Genomic DNA, 13,741 nt, shown 5'->3' with positions numbered 1-13,741 from the left:
GGGAGGGGAAAGGGGACCCCGAGTCCGGACCTTGCAGATCTGCCCCGGAAGACAGGCAGAAGCAGGTGCAAGACTGCGGCCAGCCACCTCCCCACCCCCCAGCCCCCACCCTGCCCAGCTCCCCACACAGCAGGACATTCCTGATCCTTCTCCAAGCAGTTCCCCTAACCCTCAGCAGCTGCTCGGAGAGCCAGGGGACACCCGGGGGACGCCCAGTGGACAACAGCTGCAAGGGGGGCCCCCCCAGCCTCCCCTCTCCCAACTCCCACGGCCCTGCTTGTACCCCGCAGAGGGAGGCAGGGGGGGCGAGGGGTCAGGCATGCGGCCCAGGGCCCCGCTGGGGCTCCGAGAGAGTGACCCTACGGATCCAGGGCAGAAAGGACAGAGCGCAAGGTGAGGGTCAGCGGGCAGTGAGTCAGATCCAGGCAACTTACTGGGGCAGATGAGGGCCTCCTTGGCCGTGATGCTCTTGTTACAGGCAGAGCACATGGTCATGCCCGAGACCGAGATGGTGGTGAAGAGATGCCCATTGGTGTAGCGGGCGTCCTTGGCTTCCTTCATCTTCTCCTTCTCCCGGGCCTGTGCGAGGGGCAGGGACAGGCAGTGAGGCTGATGGTACCAGGCGCCCAGAGACGGGCGGAGGGCAGAGACCAGGGAGCGATGCTGCAAAGACACCACTTCCCCAAGAAGGGCCCGCCGCAGGGCGCCAGAGGCCGCCGACCCTCTGGGAGGGCCCGGGCCTGCCCTGAGGGGCCCAGCCGCCCCCGACCTACCTGGCCCCGGCGGCTAGGCTGCCTCCTGTGGCCGCTCATGGCCCCGGCGGCTCGGCTCGGAGGCCCGCGTCCTCCTGCACCTCCCCCTGTACCTCTGAGAGCGCCCCCGGCTGCTGCGGTGCGAGGCGCGCTCTCCTCCGAGCTGGGGGAGATGCGCAGAGACGGGGAGAGCGGGCCAAGCAGAGGGTGCCAGCTCACCAGCGCTCCCGATCTAGGGGAGCTGGCTGCTCTGATAACCATGACAACGGGGGCTGGAGCTGCGGGCTCCTCCGCCACAGCGGGGGGGGGGGGGGGGGGGGGAGAGCCCCTCCAGAGCCTCTGTGGCCGCCCCCACCCCCGAGGCTGGACCCCAAACCACCGGGGCCCCCAGGCCGGAGCCTGGCTCTGGGCTCTTTGAGGAAGGAAACGCAGCCCACGGGTCTCCTTCCTTCCGGCAGGAAGTCTGACTTTTATTCCTTCTGCTGCCCTCGGAATCCGACCTCCCCCTTCTGCTCCCTCTGCTCCCCAGGCTCCCACCGCAGTCCTTTCTGGCCTCTGCCCCCTACACCCTTCTTCAGGCCCAGAGAGGCCAGGGGTCCCCACCCCGACTGCCCCAGCAGCGGCAGGTCAAGTCATTTACCCCTTCTCTGTCCCCAAGAGGCTGTGTGGGACGCCTTTCTTCCCACCTATTCTGGGACCTTCCTCGGTCACCTCGGACCCCTGGGCAGTGAACAGCACTGGGCTGTCAAGAACACTCCCCGCTCCCCAGACTTTTGAGCTTCCCAGGAACGGAGTGGGGTCCAGGTGGCTGACCTGAGAGCAGGCGCCCCAGGCTGGGGGACACGGGCTGGGGCCCTGCGAGAGCCCTAGGCTTGTGCCCAACTTGGCTCCCACCCCAGAGCAGCGGAGAGCCTGGGAGGGAAACACACCGGGGCGGGCGAGGAGGGCTCTCTGCAGGGCTCTCTGCGCTCCGGGCAGAAAGGGGAAGTGTGCAGGAGCTGAGTCAACAGCGTAAGGGCCCGGAGGGCACTGGGCCACAGTGCCCTGAGGTCTCCGGGCCGGGGTCCCCTCTCCCCTGGCTCCATCTGCTGAGAGGCAGAGCCTGGGGGTCTGCGTGTCTCTCGTCACTTGCATCACCTAGCTCTCCTCTCCTCCTCCTCTTCCTATTTCCTCGTCGCCTCCGCTCCCCTCAGCCTTCCCCTTCCCACCTCCTCCCCCAGTGGCTTCACTACAGCCCAGGGGGCCCCTCTCTCCCCCTTCCCCTCCCCCAAGACGGGTTAGGGAAGCCCGGCCTTCCAGCACCAGCCCCCAACCCTGGAGGCCTCCGTCCCACTCCAGCACCTATCAGACTAGAAAATTCTCCCTCTGGCCTAACTTCCATCTGTCTTGCTCCAAATTATAGCTCCTTGGAAGATCAAATCCTCCTCTGAATGACATGGGACCTCAATGACCAGGTCCCTCGGTCTCTCCGATCTAGCACCTCCAGGCTTCTCTAGGACACAAATGACGGAGCAGTCAGTGCGTCTGCACGGAAAGCAGCGCACCCAGCCCACATGCAGTAGAACACATCTGGGTCGGGCTGAACCCCAGAAGGGGGGTGCTGGGGATCGGCCCTGGCTGCCCCAGGTCCCCATTCCCACGCCCTCTGCCCTCCGGCCTCCTGGAGACTCACCTGGGAAAGAGGCGGGAGGAGGAGGGAGGGGACAGGGGCCAGAGCACGGAGTAGCCCAGGCCCTTCCCTCCCTGGCATCGATGGCCCCAGAGGACCCTGGTGCTCTGGGCCCAGCCTCCCCTGCTCCCCACACTCAGCCTCTCTCCGAGGGACCCCCAGGCACATCCCAGCTCAGCTGCTGCCCGGCCCTGGCACTGCCTAGCACTATTGTCCTGGGCAGTGCGGCTGCCCAGCACCCGGCTGGGAGAGTGGAAGGTCCCAGGGCTGGCCCCAGGGGCGGGGGGGGGCTGCTCCCGAGATGCAGTGAGTGGGCTTTGCTTGCTCTGTTTGGCTCTGTTCTACTGTCTTCCAGGCATTAAGATGGTCCCCCCGGTCTGCTCTCTACCCACCGACCCGCCGGACACAGCCCTTCAGCTCCACGCCCAGCCGTGCAGTGAGACACGGGCTATGATGGCCAAGCCCCCCGGCCACCCCCCGCACTCCGAGCCCCTTGCTGCCCGGCCAGCGTCCAGCCCCGGAGGCCGTGAGGAGGTCGCTCCAAGCCCCTGGCCCGCAGCCCATACGGCAGGCAGTCGATGGCGCTTGAAGGGAAGGATGGATGGCTGGGAAGACAGACAGACGAGGGACACCGGGTCCCGGCAGCACCCTCGCCCTGGGCCATTAAAACCCACCCCGTCTCCCCATCTCGCTCCTCCTCCGCTTCCTTCGAGCTTAGGCCCTGCGGGGTTTCCTCTGGAGGCCAGAAGAGGCCAACCCAAGGCTTCCCTCCATTGTCCTTCTAGAGCTTGGTCACGCTGGGCGGGCAGAGAAATTCGGGCGAAGGGCCGAGGGCCCTGTAGCTCCGGGACAGCGGCACTCTGCCTCCCGTGTGACAGACGTGAAGAAGGCGACGCCGGAGCTCCCGGGTGGGCAGCAGGGACACCAGAGCTCACCCTGAGGGCCCAGGCACTCTGCGGGGCCTGCTCCTCCGCCAGGGGCGAACACACCAGGCCTCGGCTCATGGTGCTCAGAGTCACCCGTGCTCCCTCTGCCCCTTCCCCAAGATGGGGAGGCCTCTGCGCTCCTGCTGGGGCGCACTGGGGCTGCACTGGGATTTGTCACCTGCGGCCCAGCCCCGACCAGCTGGGGCGCCCAGAAGGGCCCTGAGTCCTGGGGAGGAGCTTGGGGACGGGAACTGGGGAGACAAGCGGGTCCCCGGGCTCAGGACAGCCTCAGCCGGGCTCTGCTCTGCACCGGCTTCCAGGAACAAGGCGACGGCAGCGGCCGGGGAGAAGGTGGCCCAACGGAGGCGCGAGCGCCAAAGCCAGAAAAGAGAGGAAAAGCCCCGCGGAGCGCACAAAGGCGCTTCCTAAACACTCGCCGGAGGAGCGAGGAGACGCCCCAGACGACGCGGCAGCAGCACGGCCCAAGCCCCGGAGCGGCGCCGGGCTACGGGAGCGGACACCCAGGCCTCCTGGCCCCCAGCCCGCCCCCTGCCCGGCCACACCTGTCGGGTCAGGAGAGGGAGGCGGAGGGGCCGGGGGAGGCGAACAGACGGGCGCTTGTGCGGGCAAACAATGGCCGCCAGGCCTCCCTGCCCTCCTGGCACAGGGCAGGCGGCTGACTCGGGAGGGGGCAGCGGCCGCCCACACCGCCGCCCCCGGAGACACAAACAAACCAGAAGGGTCCGGCCAGCTCCTCCGGCCGTTCCTCTCACGGGCTCCAGGCGCCCTGACCAGTCTGCCCGCTCAGGCTCCGGCGGCCCTCACACCGGAGACAGGAACTCAAAACGGAACTACTTCCAGAAAGCAGGAGCCCCTAAATCTGGTGACCACCGCTTGAAACAGTAACCCGGAGCGTCTGGGGACAGACAGACACAGCGCCCGACACACAGGTCCCACGCACGCATGGGCGTCACACATTCACACCTGTCCCCTCCCCCATCCAAAGTCGGTCCCAGGGAAGCCAGGCCTGAGCTCAGGTCCCTGTCTCAGCCCTCTGCTGGGGGGTGGGGGGAGCCTTCTCCCCACACAATAACCCCCCCCACCTGCGGCACTCTGGAACTTGCCCCACCCTCGGCTCTGTCCCGAACGCCATGACCTGCAGCACCTCTTCCTGCGCCCCTACAAGCTGCGACCTCCGAGGGACCCCCAATTCCTGCCAAACTTTCTGGCAAAACTGCCAGCCCCTCCCTGCTCACCCACCCCTCCCCCTGGCTCCGCCGCCTCTCCCAGCCCGTCCCGCACACAAAGACAGCCACCTCTCCTCACTCAGAACAAAGAAAGCGCCTCTTCCTCTCTCCCACCCCACCTGCCCCGCACGCTCCAGTGCTGGGGTCCTGGAGACGCCACGGGGACCCCAGCCTCCCGGACCATCCTGGGGGCCCCTGCGCACTCCTCGACAGGAAAGGACCCTTTGTTCGGGGAGATATGAAGGTTAGGATTTGGCGGAGGAGCTGAAGAGCAGGGGGAAAGGCGCCTATGGGGTTTGGGCCTGGGAAGGTGGGAAGCAGAGCAGAGAGGATGAGGAGCGGAGAGGAAGGGGTGACAAGACAGAAGCGTGGGGAGGGGCCGCACAGTCGCCCTGGTGAGGGTGGGGGGAGCGGGTACACTCCCGCCCAATTTCTCCTTCTCTAAGGAGGCTCCAGGGTGTCAGGCAAGGAAAGGGGCAGGGGTGTGGGCTCAGGGCTTGGTCTAACCCATCCTTCCAAATAGGTACCAGGGGAGACCATCTTCCTCAAACGATCTCATTTCCAACAGGCTCCCCTCCACTTCCCACCACAGTATAAAAAGAAAGGAGACAGCTGGTGTGCTGGGGGAGGGGAGAGGGGATCCAGGGTTTGTTGGCCAAGCACCAACTCCCCCTCTGTAACCACAGCTTTCCGGAGGCGGCCCTCCCCTTCCGACCAACCCAAACCGACAGCCGCCCTCCTCCAGCCTCCTCCAGCGGTGCGTTGCCCTCAGATCCACCCACTCGGTCCCCCCAACCCCCCAGGGCCGGCCCCAGGACAGAAAGAGCCAAGCTTCGGGAGTCCTGGTCCCCCCATCACCAAAAAGACGAAGGCATGAGGACCCAGGTATCTGGCCCCCCAGCTCCTCCCCGTGAAAAAAGACCCCAGTGTCTACCCTCAGAGCCCTTCTCCAGGTCTGCCCCCCACGGCTCCCTCTTGGCTTTCCTTTTTAGGGTGGAACCAAATTTCCCTGGCTTCAGAAAACCTCTCTGCCCCCACTGGCTCTACTCCAGGGTCTCAGCTCCAACGGCAGAAAAATAAACAGACTTTCAGGGCTGGGGCCTGGCCCGGGCAGGGGTGAGAGGAGTGTAGCTGAGCCTAACGGGAGCCCTGCGGCCACCCCTGCTCCAGCTCACTTCCTGTCTTAGGCCCTACTCCAATCCCGGGTTGCTTTCCTGTTGGCAGAAGCTCATCCCAGCCCCTGAAGGAGAAGTTCCAGGATGGAACCCCTCCTAACTCAGCCTCAAGACAGGCAGCCAGGCTAGGAGCTAGGAGCGAGGTGTGGGGAGGGCGTTCCACCATCTTCCTGGGCTCCCAAAGGGTACTGCCCCCTTTCCCAGAGAACAGCGTTGGTGACAAGCACAGACTGGGACCCGGGGCAGGACACCGGGGTCAGAGGGAGGCTGGAGATTAAACCAGCCATTGGCGGGGTCCTGGCCCTCCTGATAATGGGTACAGTGTGCTCGTCCGGGCAGCTGGGAGGGGCCCCGCCCGCGGGCCAGCGCTCCCAGCTCTAACTTTCTCATCTCCATCTCACTTCCTGGGGTCTGGGGTGTGCAGAGGTCATGGCCTTTGAGAGAGAGCCAGGGTACACAGAAGGAATACAGGACACTTGGGGAGGAGTGCGGGCCAAGGATAACTGCAGCCCAGGCTCTGAAGTGGTAGGTGAATGGGTCCCAAGAGGAGACAGGAGGGGAGAGGAGGAGGCAAAGCGCCGCGGGCGCGGTTTCAGGGCCGGGAGAACCGGGGCTCGGAAGCGGGCTGGCCAGACAGGGACGGGGGCCTGAGACCCCCTGTTCCAGAAGCAGGTGTGCTCAGGGCCGCAAGGGCGGAGGAAAAGGGTCCCAGCGACACAAAGACCTCTGCTCCCGGCGGCTGAGGGTGACGGCTCGGGGAGGAAGTGCGCGGTCCCTCGGCGTCCCGACCCCAGCCACCCGCCCACCCGCGGGGAGAAGTGAATCACAGCTGGAAAGTCCATTTGCGGGGGGGGGGGGCGCTGACTTTTGTCTCGCGGGGGGGGGGGGCGGCGGGGCAGGCGGGGAGGAACCGGGAAACCGGGCCTCCCGGGCCCTGCGCCGGATGGCGGGGACAAAGGGGGCCGACCACGCCGGCGACCGCGGGACGCGGGGCTCCGGGGCCGAGGGGCGCCCGCCCGACCACACGCGCGCCTCCCTCCTCCCGCCCGGCCCCTGCCCGAGCAACTTTCTTCCCGGGCGGCCGGGCCGGGGGTGGGGGTGGGGGTGGGGGGCGCGACGCGGCGCGATCGGTGCGCCCCCCCCCGGGACCCCGGCGCCCCCCCACCCCCCCACCCCGGCCCGGCCCGGCCGCCCCGAGCCCACCTTGCTCGCCAGCTCCCGGCTCCGCTCGGTCCGCGCGCGAGTGAGCGACTCGATCCGAGACATGGTCGGGGCGGCGGCGGCGGGCGGTCCCGGGACAGGAAGGCGGCTCGCGCGCGCGGCCCCGCGCAGTTCCTCAAACGCGAGCCTGCCCGCGGGCCGGGGGCGGGGGCCGCCGCTCGCCCCGCCGCCCGCCCGCCCGCCCGCCGCCCCGCCGGCCCCGCGCGCCCTGTCCGCGCAGACCTCGGCCCCGGAGCCCCGCGCGCTCTGCAGGGAGCCCCGCCGCTCGCGCTGCCCGCGCTGCCCGCGCCGCCAGGCCCCGCTCGCCGCTGGGGGCAGGGCAGGGGGAGGGCGGGGAAAGCCGGGGGAAGCGAAAGGCTGGTCTTTACCGGGCGTGGAGGCGAGGGTGCGCGCCCGAGAGCTCTCCCGCCAGCCCCCCGCCCCGCCCGGCCCCGCGCGGCTCCCGGCCCCGGCCCCGCCCCCGGGCCGGCCCCTCCCCACGGCCGGCCCCGCCCACGGCCCCGCCCCCCTCTCCGTGGGTGCCCCGAGGCCGGGAAAGTCCTTCCGTGTCTAACCCCGCTTCCCTCCGCGGTCACTCAGGCGGGAGCCGGCGGACTAGACACCGGCCCGCCCCCGGCCGGGGGCAGTTGGGGTCTGGCCCGGCTCCCCGCAAGAGGCGGGGTGGACTGGGGCATTCGTTCGGGACCCTTTGCGGAAGCCTGGACCAACCTCCGCCTTAGCCGGGTTTCCCGATGCTGGGACCCCCCTCCCCCGCCCAGTATAACCTTCCACATCAGAGTTCACCTCGGTCCCTGAGGCTCCCGCATCTCCGGAGAGCCTTGGGACAGAGCGTCCTGCGCGCGCGATCCCGCCAGCTTCTGGCCCCCCGCAGGTGTGAGGGGAGGAGGGACGCGAGGCCCAGCCCAGAGCCCGCGGCTCCCCGCCCCGCCCCGCCCTGCCCGGGCTGCCGCAGGTTCGCAGCCCAACTCAGCACTCCTGTAGGTGCCAATTTTAGCCTCTGCCACTATTTTGGGCTCCATGTCTCACGGGGGCTGAGCCGGTTGGGCTCCTCACCCCCCAGCACCACCCCCACACTGCTCCTCTGGCCGGCCTCCTGCCTCACAACTCCTTCATCACCGTCTTCCTCACCCATTCCACCGTTTAGGATCTGTGCACAGCAAAGGCCAGAAACGAGGAGAGGGGACGACCCAGCCCAGGCTGGATGGAAATTAGAAAGCAGAAAAGGACTTTCCCAGGCTCAGCAGAGAGGCTGGTTCCTCCAGGCTTGCACCTGTGGGGGAGACCTCATGGGAAGGCCCTAGGAACTCCCCCCAACCAGCCATCCTGGCCTGGAACCCCAGACTTACCCTCCCCGCAATCAGCAGGCAGGGCGGAGGAATGTACTAAATTTAAAACCAGACAACCAGAAGCCAGAATCCAGGCCTCTGGCTCCACCCACTAGGGGCCCAGAGACCAGGGGTGGGCCAGGACCTCAGCTTTTCTCCCAGGCCTGGGGTGGGACAATGCCACAGGCTACGGATGGTATCTTAAAAGCCCATATGCTGCCCTGTGGGGACCCAGTGGGCGGACTGTGAGGCCAGGACCAGAATCCCGCGGTCTGAGAGCTTCTCACGCCCCAGACTCTGAAGGTCTCCATGAAAGAAGCAGACCTAAGGTTCCAGCCTTTTCTGCCTCTACCCCATCTCCAGTGGGCTTTGCCTCCAAGCCTGCCCCTCGCCCTTTATCTGCCTTTTCCCATTAGGAAATGAGTGGCAGGGGCTTGGGAGTGGGTACAGGAAACCCGTCCACCTTGAGACACACCTAGACCTTCGCTGAGCTAGGCCAGCTGCCTGACTTAATATTCATCCTCTGTAACTCTGGAATCGCTTCCAAAACCACCCCACTTGCATCCCAATCCCTCCAGCCACCCCACCCCACTCCTACCAGTGATACTTCCCAGATTTTCAGAAATTATTTTTTTAGATACCCTAAAACGAAAGGCAACCCTAATTTTGGCCAGAATCTTAAAGTGGCCATCCCCAGAGCTTGCGACTCTTGATCTCCGGGTTGTGAGTTCAAAACCCACTGTGGGTGTAACGATTTCTTGCAAATAAAATCTTAAAGGGCACCTGGTGATGTAGTCCGTGGAGACTCCGACTCTTGGTTTCTGCTGGGCTCACAGTCTCCCAGTGGTGGGATCAAGCCTGGCATTGGGCTCCCGGCTCAGGGCGGAGGGTGCTCAAGATTCCCCCTCTCTCTCCTCTGTCCCCCCGTCCCTCCCCTTTTATTTATTTAAAAATAAATAGAATAAAATAACTCCTTCAACTTGACAAATGTGGTCTGTACACTTCATGGGTGGGGAGGCAGTCCCAGGCAGGGTCCTGGTGTTGGCCAGGAGATGGACAGTCAGAGTCCCAGGGACACCCAGGCCTGAGAGCCACGGTGCCCACGAGTGTGTTCTTTCCGTGGCTCTGGACCTTGTCTATTCCAGGACAGAAAGACTGAGGCCTGACTGACTCCAGGGGCCATCCACCCCAAGATGGCGGAAGGGGAGAGAGGGGAGGAGCTGGTGAGGGGAGGTTCACTGACAGAGGCCTGCGGAGTCAGAGCCCAGGGTCCCCAACACAGCTCTGCCCCTTAATAACTGTGGGACCCTGAAGTTATCTCGTCTGCAAAATGGAGATTAAAATTCTTATCTTTGTGGGACGCCTGGGTGGCTCAGTTGGTTAAGCAGCTGCCTTCGGCTCAGGTCATGATCCCAGCATCCTGGGATCGAGTCCCACATTAGGCTCCTTGCTCAGCAGGGAGCCTGCTTCTCCCTCTGCCTCTGCCGGCCTCTCTGTCTGCCTGTGCTCACTCTCTCCCTCTCTCTCTCTGATAAATAAATAAAATCTATTAAAAATAAAATAAAATAAAATTCTTATCTTTGTTATAAGAACGAAATGAGATGACCTCTGGAGAAGTGTTTTGTCCACATGATGACTCTAGTCAAATAGGAAGGAATAAGCCACTTCCTCTCTCCCTGCCGGCCTTCTCTCCAGCCCCACCCCCATGTTTACCTGCTTCACTGCAGTCCCAAGCCCAGAGTGGGAGGGACAGCGGAGGGGGGAGGCCCTGGGAGGCGCACACACATTCCTGAGTCTGGCCGAGGGGCGAGCCTGGACTGGGGAAAGGGACAGGAGGGGGGCAGGGAGCCCAGCGACTTTCCTGGGTCAGAGTCCCATGGCTCTTGGAGCTGCTCAGGAGGGTGTTTCTGCTGGGGCTTCTCTCAATGCTCAGAAGCAGCCCCAGGTTGGAAAGTACTTGCATACTTGGTGCGCAGCGGCGGGGTGGGGGGGGGGACCGCTGGAGAGGAAAAGGGGGTGGCTCATTCTGCCCATAAATGAAGTGGAAATGCATTCAAGGAGCAGGAGAGCTCCTGGTTTCACAGTTCACAGAGCCCAGGGCTTCGCAGGGCCCGGTGCTAAGAAGCAGGAGGGCAGAACACTTGCACCTCCCAGGGGCAGAACCACGCGGGCGTGCACGGGTGTGCGTGTGCTCCCCAGGCTGCCCCTCCTCCCAGTAGTCTCTCGTTTCAACTCCTTCCACTGCCACATCCAACCATACAATTATAAGTGTAAAAGCACTCTGCAAACCCTAATACTCTCCAAAGAAGTAAAAAGGCTTGCTGTAATTACGATCATGGTTATATCCAACGCTCAGATCTCCGCCGTCCACCTGGGGTAGCTACGGGAGGCCTCGAGGGAGGGAGCTGGGCGCCCTTTAGCCTCCAAAGCTTGTGCCCTTCCCCTCTTCCAGCTGTCCGCGGCTAAAGCTGGCTGCGGCTGCGGAGGAAAGCTGACGGATGCCCTGGGTACAGCGAGGGAGTCTGGGACAGCTAGCGCGCGAACCCCTGCCCTGAGGTCTGTCTCCCGGGAAGCTGGGGAGGGGAGCGGACGGTGGGGGGGGGGGTGAGGAGGACCAGGCCTCCTGCTTCCCCAGCGTCTCCTACCTTGGCCTTTCCGGTCATGCCCAGGAGGAAGCTGAGGGTGCGCTGCAGAGGGGAGCCTGTCCAGCTTCCAGAGCCCCGTTCCAGTTGGCTACAGCTATGGGGGGGCAGGGGGGTGAAGGAAAGGTGAAGAGAGAGAAACGGAGCTGGGAAAAGCAGCAAGCTGCTCCCGGACAGACAGACGGCGGCCAGCGCAGGAACCTGGGCCTAGAGGTCTGAGGACAGCCTAGAGGGCCTGGAGACAGAGACCCCACAGCCTACCCCCACTTCCCAGATGCAGACAGATGTGGCCAGGCCCCTCTATCTGTGAGGACGACTCCAGGCTCCTCCCCCGCCCTCCTACCTAACTCAGTCTCCTCTTGCTCGGCTCCCCAGGGACAGATACACTGGCCGAGAGAGCTCCAGAGCAGCCTGCTCCATGCTCCCCTCAAAACACAAGCGCCTCTGTGCGACCCTCTGTGTGTCTGGAAAGGGCCTCTGGGCCTGAAGCCAATAAGGACTGGATTTCCTGGGATTTCATCAGCCCCATCCCATGAGCTAATCCCAAACCCAGAGCCAGGAGGATGTGTCAGCCGGAGGTCTTCAGGACACAGATCAGAGCTCCGCATCTTAAAGGGCCACGGCCAGCAGGCTCCACAGCACTGTCTGGGGGGCCAAGCCAATCCGGCCGGCTTGGGTGGCAGGAACCAAAGAGACAGGTGCTGATTTGATGCGCTGATTTTCATGGCCACAAAAATTTCCCAGACTCCACCGCAATTCCCGAGCTAGGCCTGCAAGCCCCTGCCCTCCCCAGCCACTCCCCATTGGTCCATGATCTGAGCCTCCAAAGCTGTCCGTGGGGTCCTTGAGCACCGTCTCTCCATGGGATGGTCCAACAGCCCATCTGCCCACTCAGCACTCTGTCAGTGACAACAGCAAACGAGTCCTGCTGTCTTCCTCTGACCAACTGGGGTCTGGGTACAACTTTTCTTTCCCTAATTGCCTTACTATCCAGTGGAGTTGCCGGAAATTTCTAACCCTTCCTTGGCTGAAGAATGAGAAGAGGTCGAATTCTTGGGCGGCTCGGAGAAAGGGGCATTTGGAGGGTTTTGAACAGAAATGTTAAGGGGAGGGGTGCCTGGGTGGCTCAGAGGTTATGTCCTTGATTCTGGCTCAGGTCATGATCTCGGGGTCACAAGATCAAGGCCGCCATCGGGCTCCCCACTCAGCGCACAGTCTGCTTGAGGTTCTCCCTCTCCCTCTGCCCCTCCCCACCACTCACATGCACCTGGTCTAAATAAATATCTTTTTTTTTAAATGTTAAGGGGAGGGACACCTGGGTGGCTCAGTGGGTTAAGCCTCTGCCTTCGGCTCAGGTCATGATCCCAGGGTCCTGGGATCGAGCCCCGCATCGGGCTCTCTGCTCAGCGGGGAGCCTGCTTCCCCTCCTCTCTCTCTGCCTGCCTCTCTGCCTACTTGTGATCTCTGTCAAATAAATAAATAAAATCTTTAAAAAAAAAATGTTAAGGGGAGCAACGTTTCAGGAAGCAGAGACCCTTGGAGTTACAACATCCGCGGTCCAGGCCCATCACCCCTCTTCCAGCAAGGCCTTTGAAGGGCTGCGGGTCTCCCAAACTCACCTTTGGCTGAGGGCAGTGGTGGAGGACTGGCATAAGGTCCCTGACAACACAGAAGGAGACCAGAGGTGTCGGGCTAAAGCCAGACAAAGACACCGGGGCTGCCTCCCCCGCCCCCTCCACCCAGGTCAGGTTCCCAAGCTGCAGGTGCTCCCGCGGGTCCTGGGGGCTGGTGCTCAGGAGGAGGGAGGGAGGTGGGGTCTGAGTGGACCAGAGCAGAGGGGCCAGGGAGCCAGGGAACGGAGCAGAGAGGGAGGGCTCTGCGGAGCGGGGCGGAGGGCGGACGTCTCAGTCCTGCTTCTGGGAACCGGGAGAACAGAGCTTTCACCCCAGCCCCCAGCTCCCAGGGCCTGCTCCTGAGGACAAGGTCCGTCACAGCTAAGTGTCCTCCCTGTCCGGGGGCAGGGGGAGCTGGGGAGCCGCAATCTGTCTCACGTTCTCCTTCATTGGAAGGAAAGTCTTAGAACGCCAAAGTCCTGAATTCCCATCTCTCACCGGAACAGAGGCATTTTGGTGTTGCCAAGGGTGTGTGGTTAAACGGAACCCAGGAGCGCCCAGCCGCACCTGAGGCGCGGTGGAGAGACGAAGAGGGAAGGGGCCAGAGCGGCCTCGCTGCCCACCCCCACTCACCAGCCGGATCGGAGCACCCCAAGAGGCTACTGATGCCACTCATGGATACAGACTTGGAGAGCACGCCAGGGGCCGAGTGGTCCAAAGCGCCGGCAGACGGATGACAGCAATTCTGACCCTAGAATCACATGGAGAGCGCCCACAGGAAGTCAGGCTTCATCCCACCCCTGCTCTGCGCGCACCCACTTTCCCGCAGAAGGCTACCTCCACACCCTCTCTGTGCTCCCCACGGCTGCGACATGGCGACATTCCACCGGGAATCCCTGGCAAGTCATTCCTGCCACTTAGCCTTCAGCCCTCTGCTGCAGCTCAAGCCCAGCACAGAGAATCACTTAGAAAAACTATACCCCAGGGGCACCGGGGTGGCTCAGTGGGTTAAAGCCTCTGCCTTCGACTCGAGTCATGATCCCAGAGTCCTGGGATCGAGCCCCACATCAGGCTCTCCACTCGGCGGGGAGCCTGCTTCCTCCTCTCTCTCTGCCTGCCTCTCTGCCTACTTGTGATCTGTCTGTCAAATAAATAAAAAGAAAAAAAAATG

General features: G+C 63.8%; 1 protein-coding gene across 21 annotated transcripts in view; it reads right to left on the bottom strand.

The window, feature by feature from the left end:
- Positions 1-13,741, bottom strand: part of ARHGEF2 (Rho/Rac guanine nucleotide exchange factor 2) — a 39,033-nt gene that overhangs the window by 13,787 nt on the left and 11,505 nt on the right. For 14 of the 21 annotated variants that reach the window (XM_032317226.1, XM_032317228.1, XM_032317227.1 and 11 more), the window contains 4 exons: positions 13,204-13,321; positions 12,577-12,616; positions 10,961-11,054; positions 435-579 (listed from right to left, as the gene is read on the bottom strand). In XM_032317226.1, coding sequence (XP_032173117.1) covers positions 435-579; positions 10,961-11,054; positions 12,577-12,616; positions 13,204-13,321 — 397 coding nt within the window. Of the gene's footprint in view, positions 1-434; positions 580-773; positions 1,226-6,972; positions 7,155-7,358; positions 7,448-10,960; positions 11,055-11,300; positions 11,414-12,576; positions 12,617-13,203; positions 13,322-13,741 lie in introns of those variants that run through there. The other 7 variants (XM_032317246.1, XM_032317248.1, XM_032317247.1 and 4 more) reach the window with 5 other exon arrangements.

This window comes from Mustela erminea, chromosome 17 (assembly GCF_009829155.1).
Source record: "Mustela erminea isolate mMusErm1 chromosome 17, mMusErm1.Pri, whole genome shotgun sequence".
Classification (NCBI taxonomy): domain Eukaryota; kingdom Metazoa; phylum Chordata; class Mammalia; order Carnivora; family Mustelidae; genus Mustela; species Mustela erminea.
This window is presented reverse-complemented; position numbering and strand designations above follow the sequence as displayed.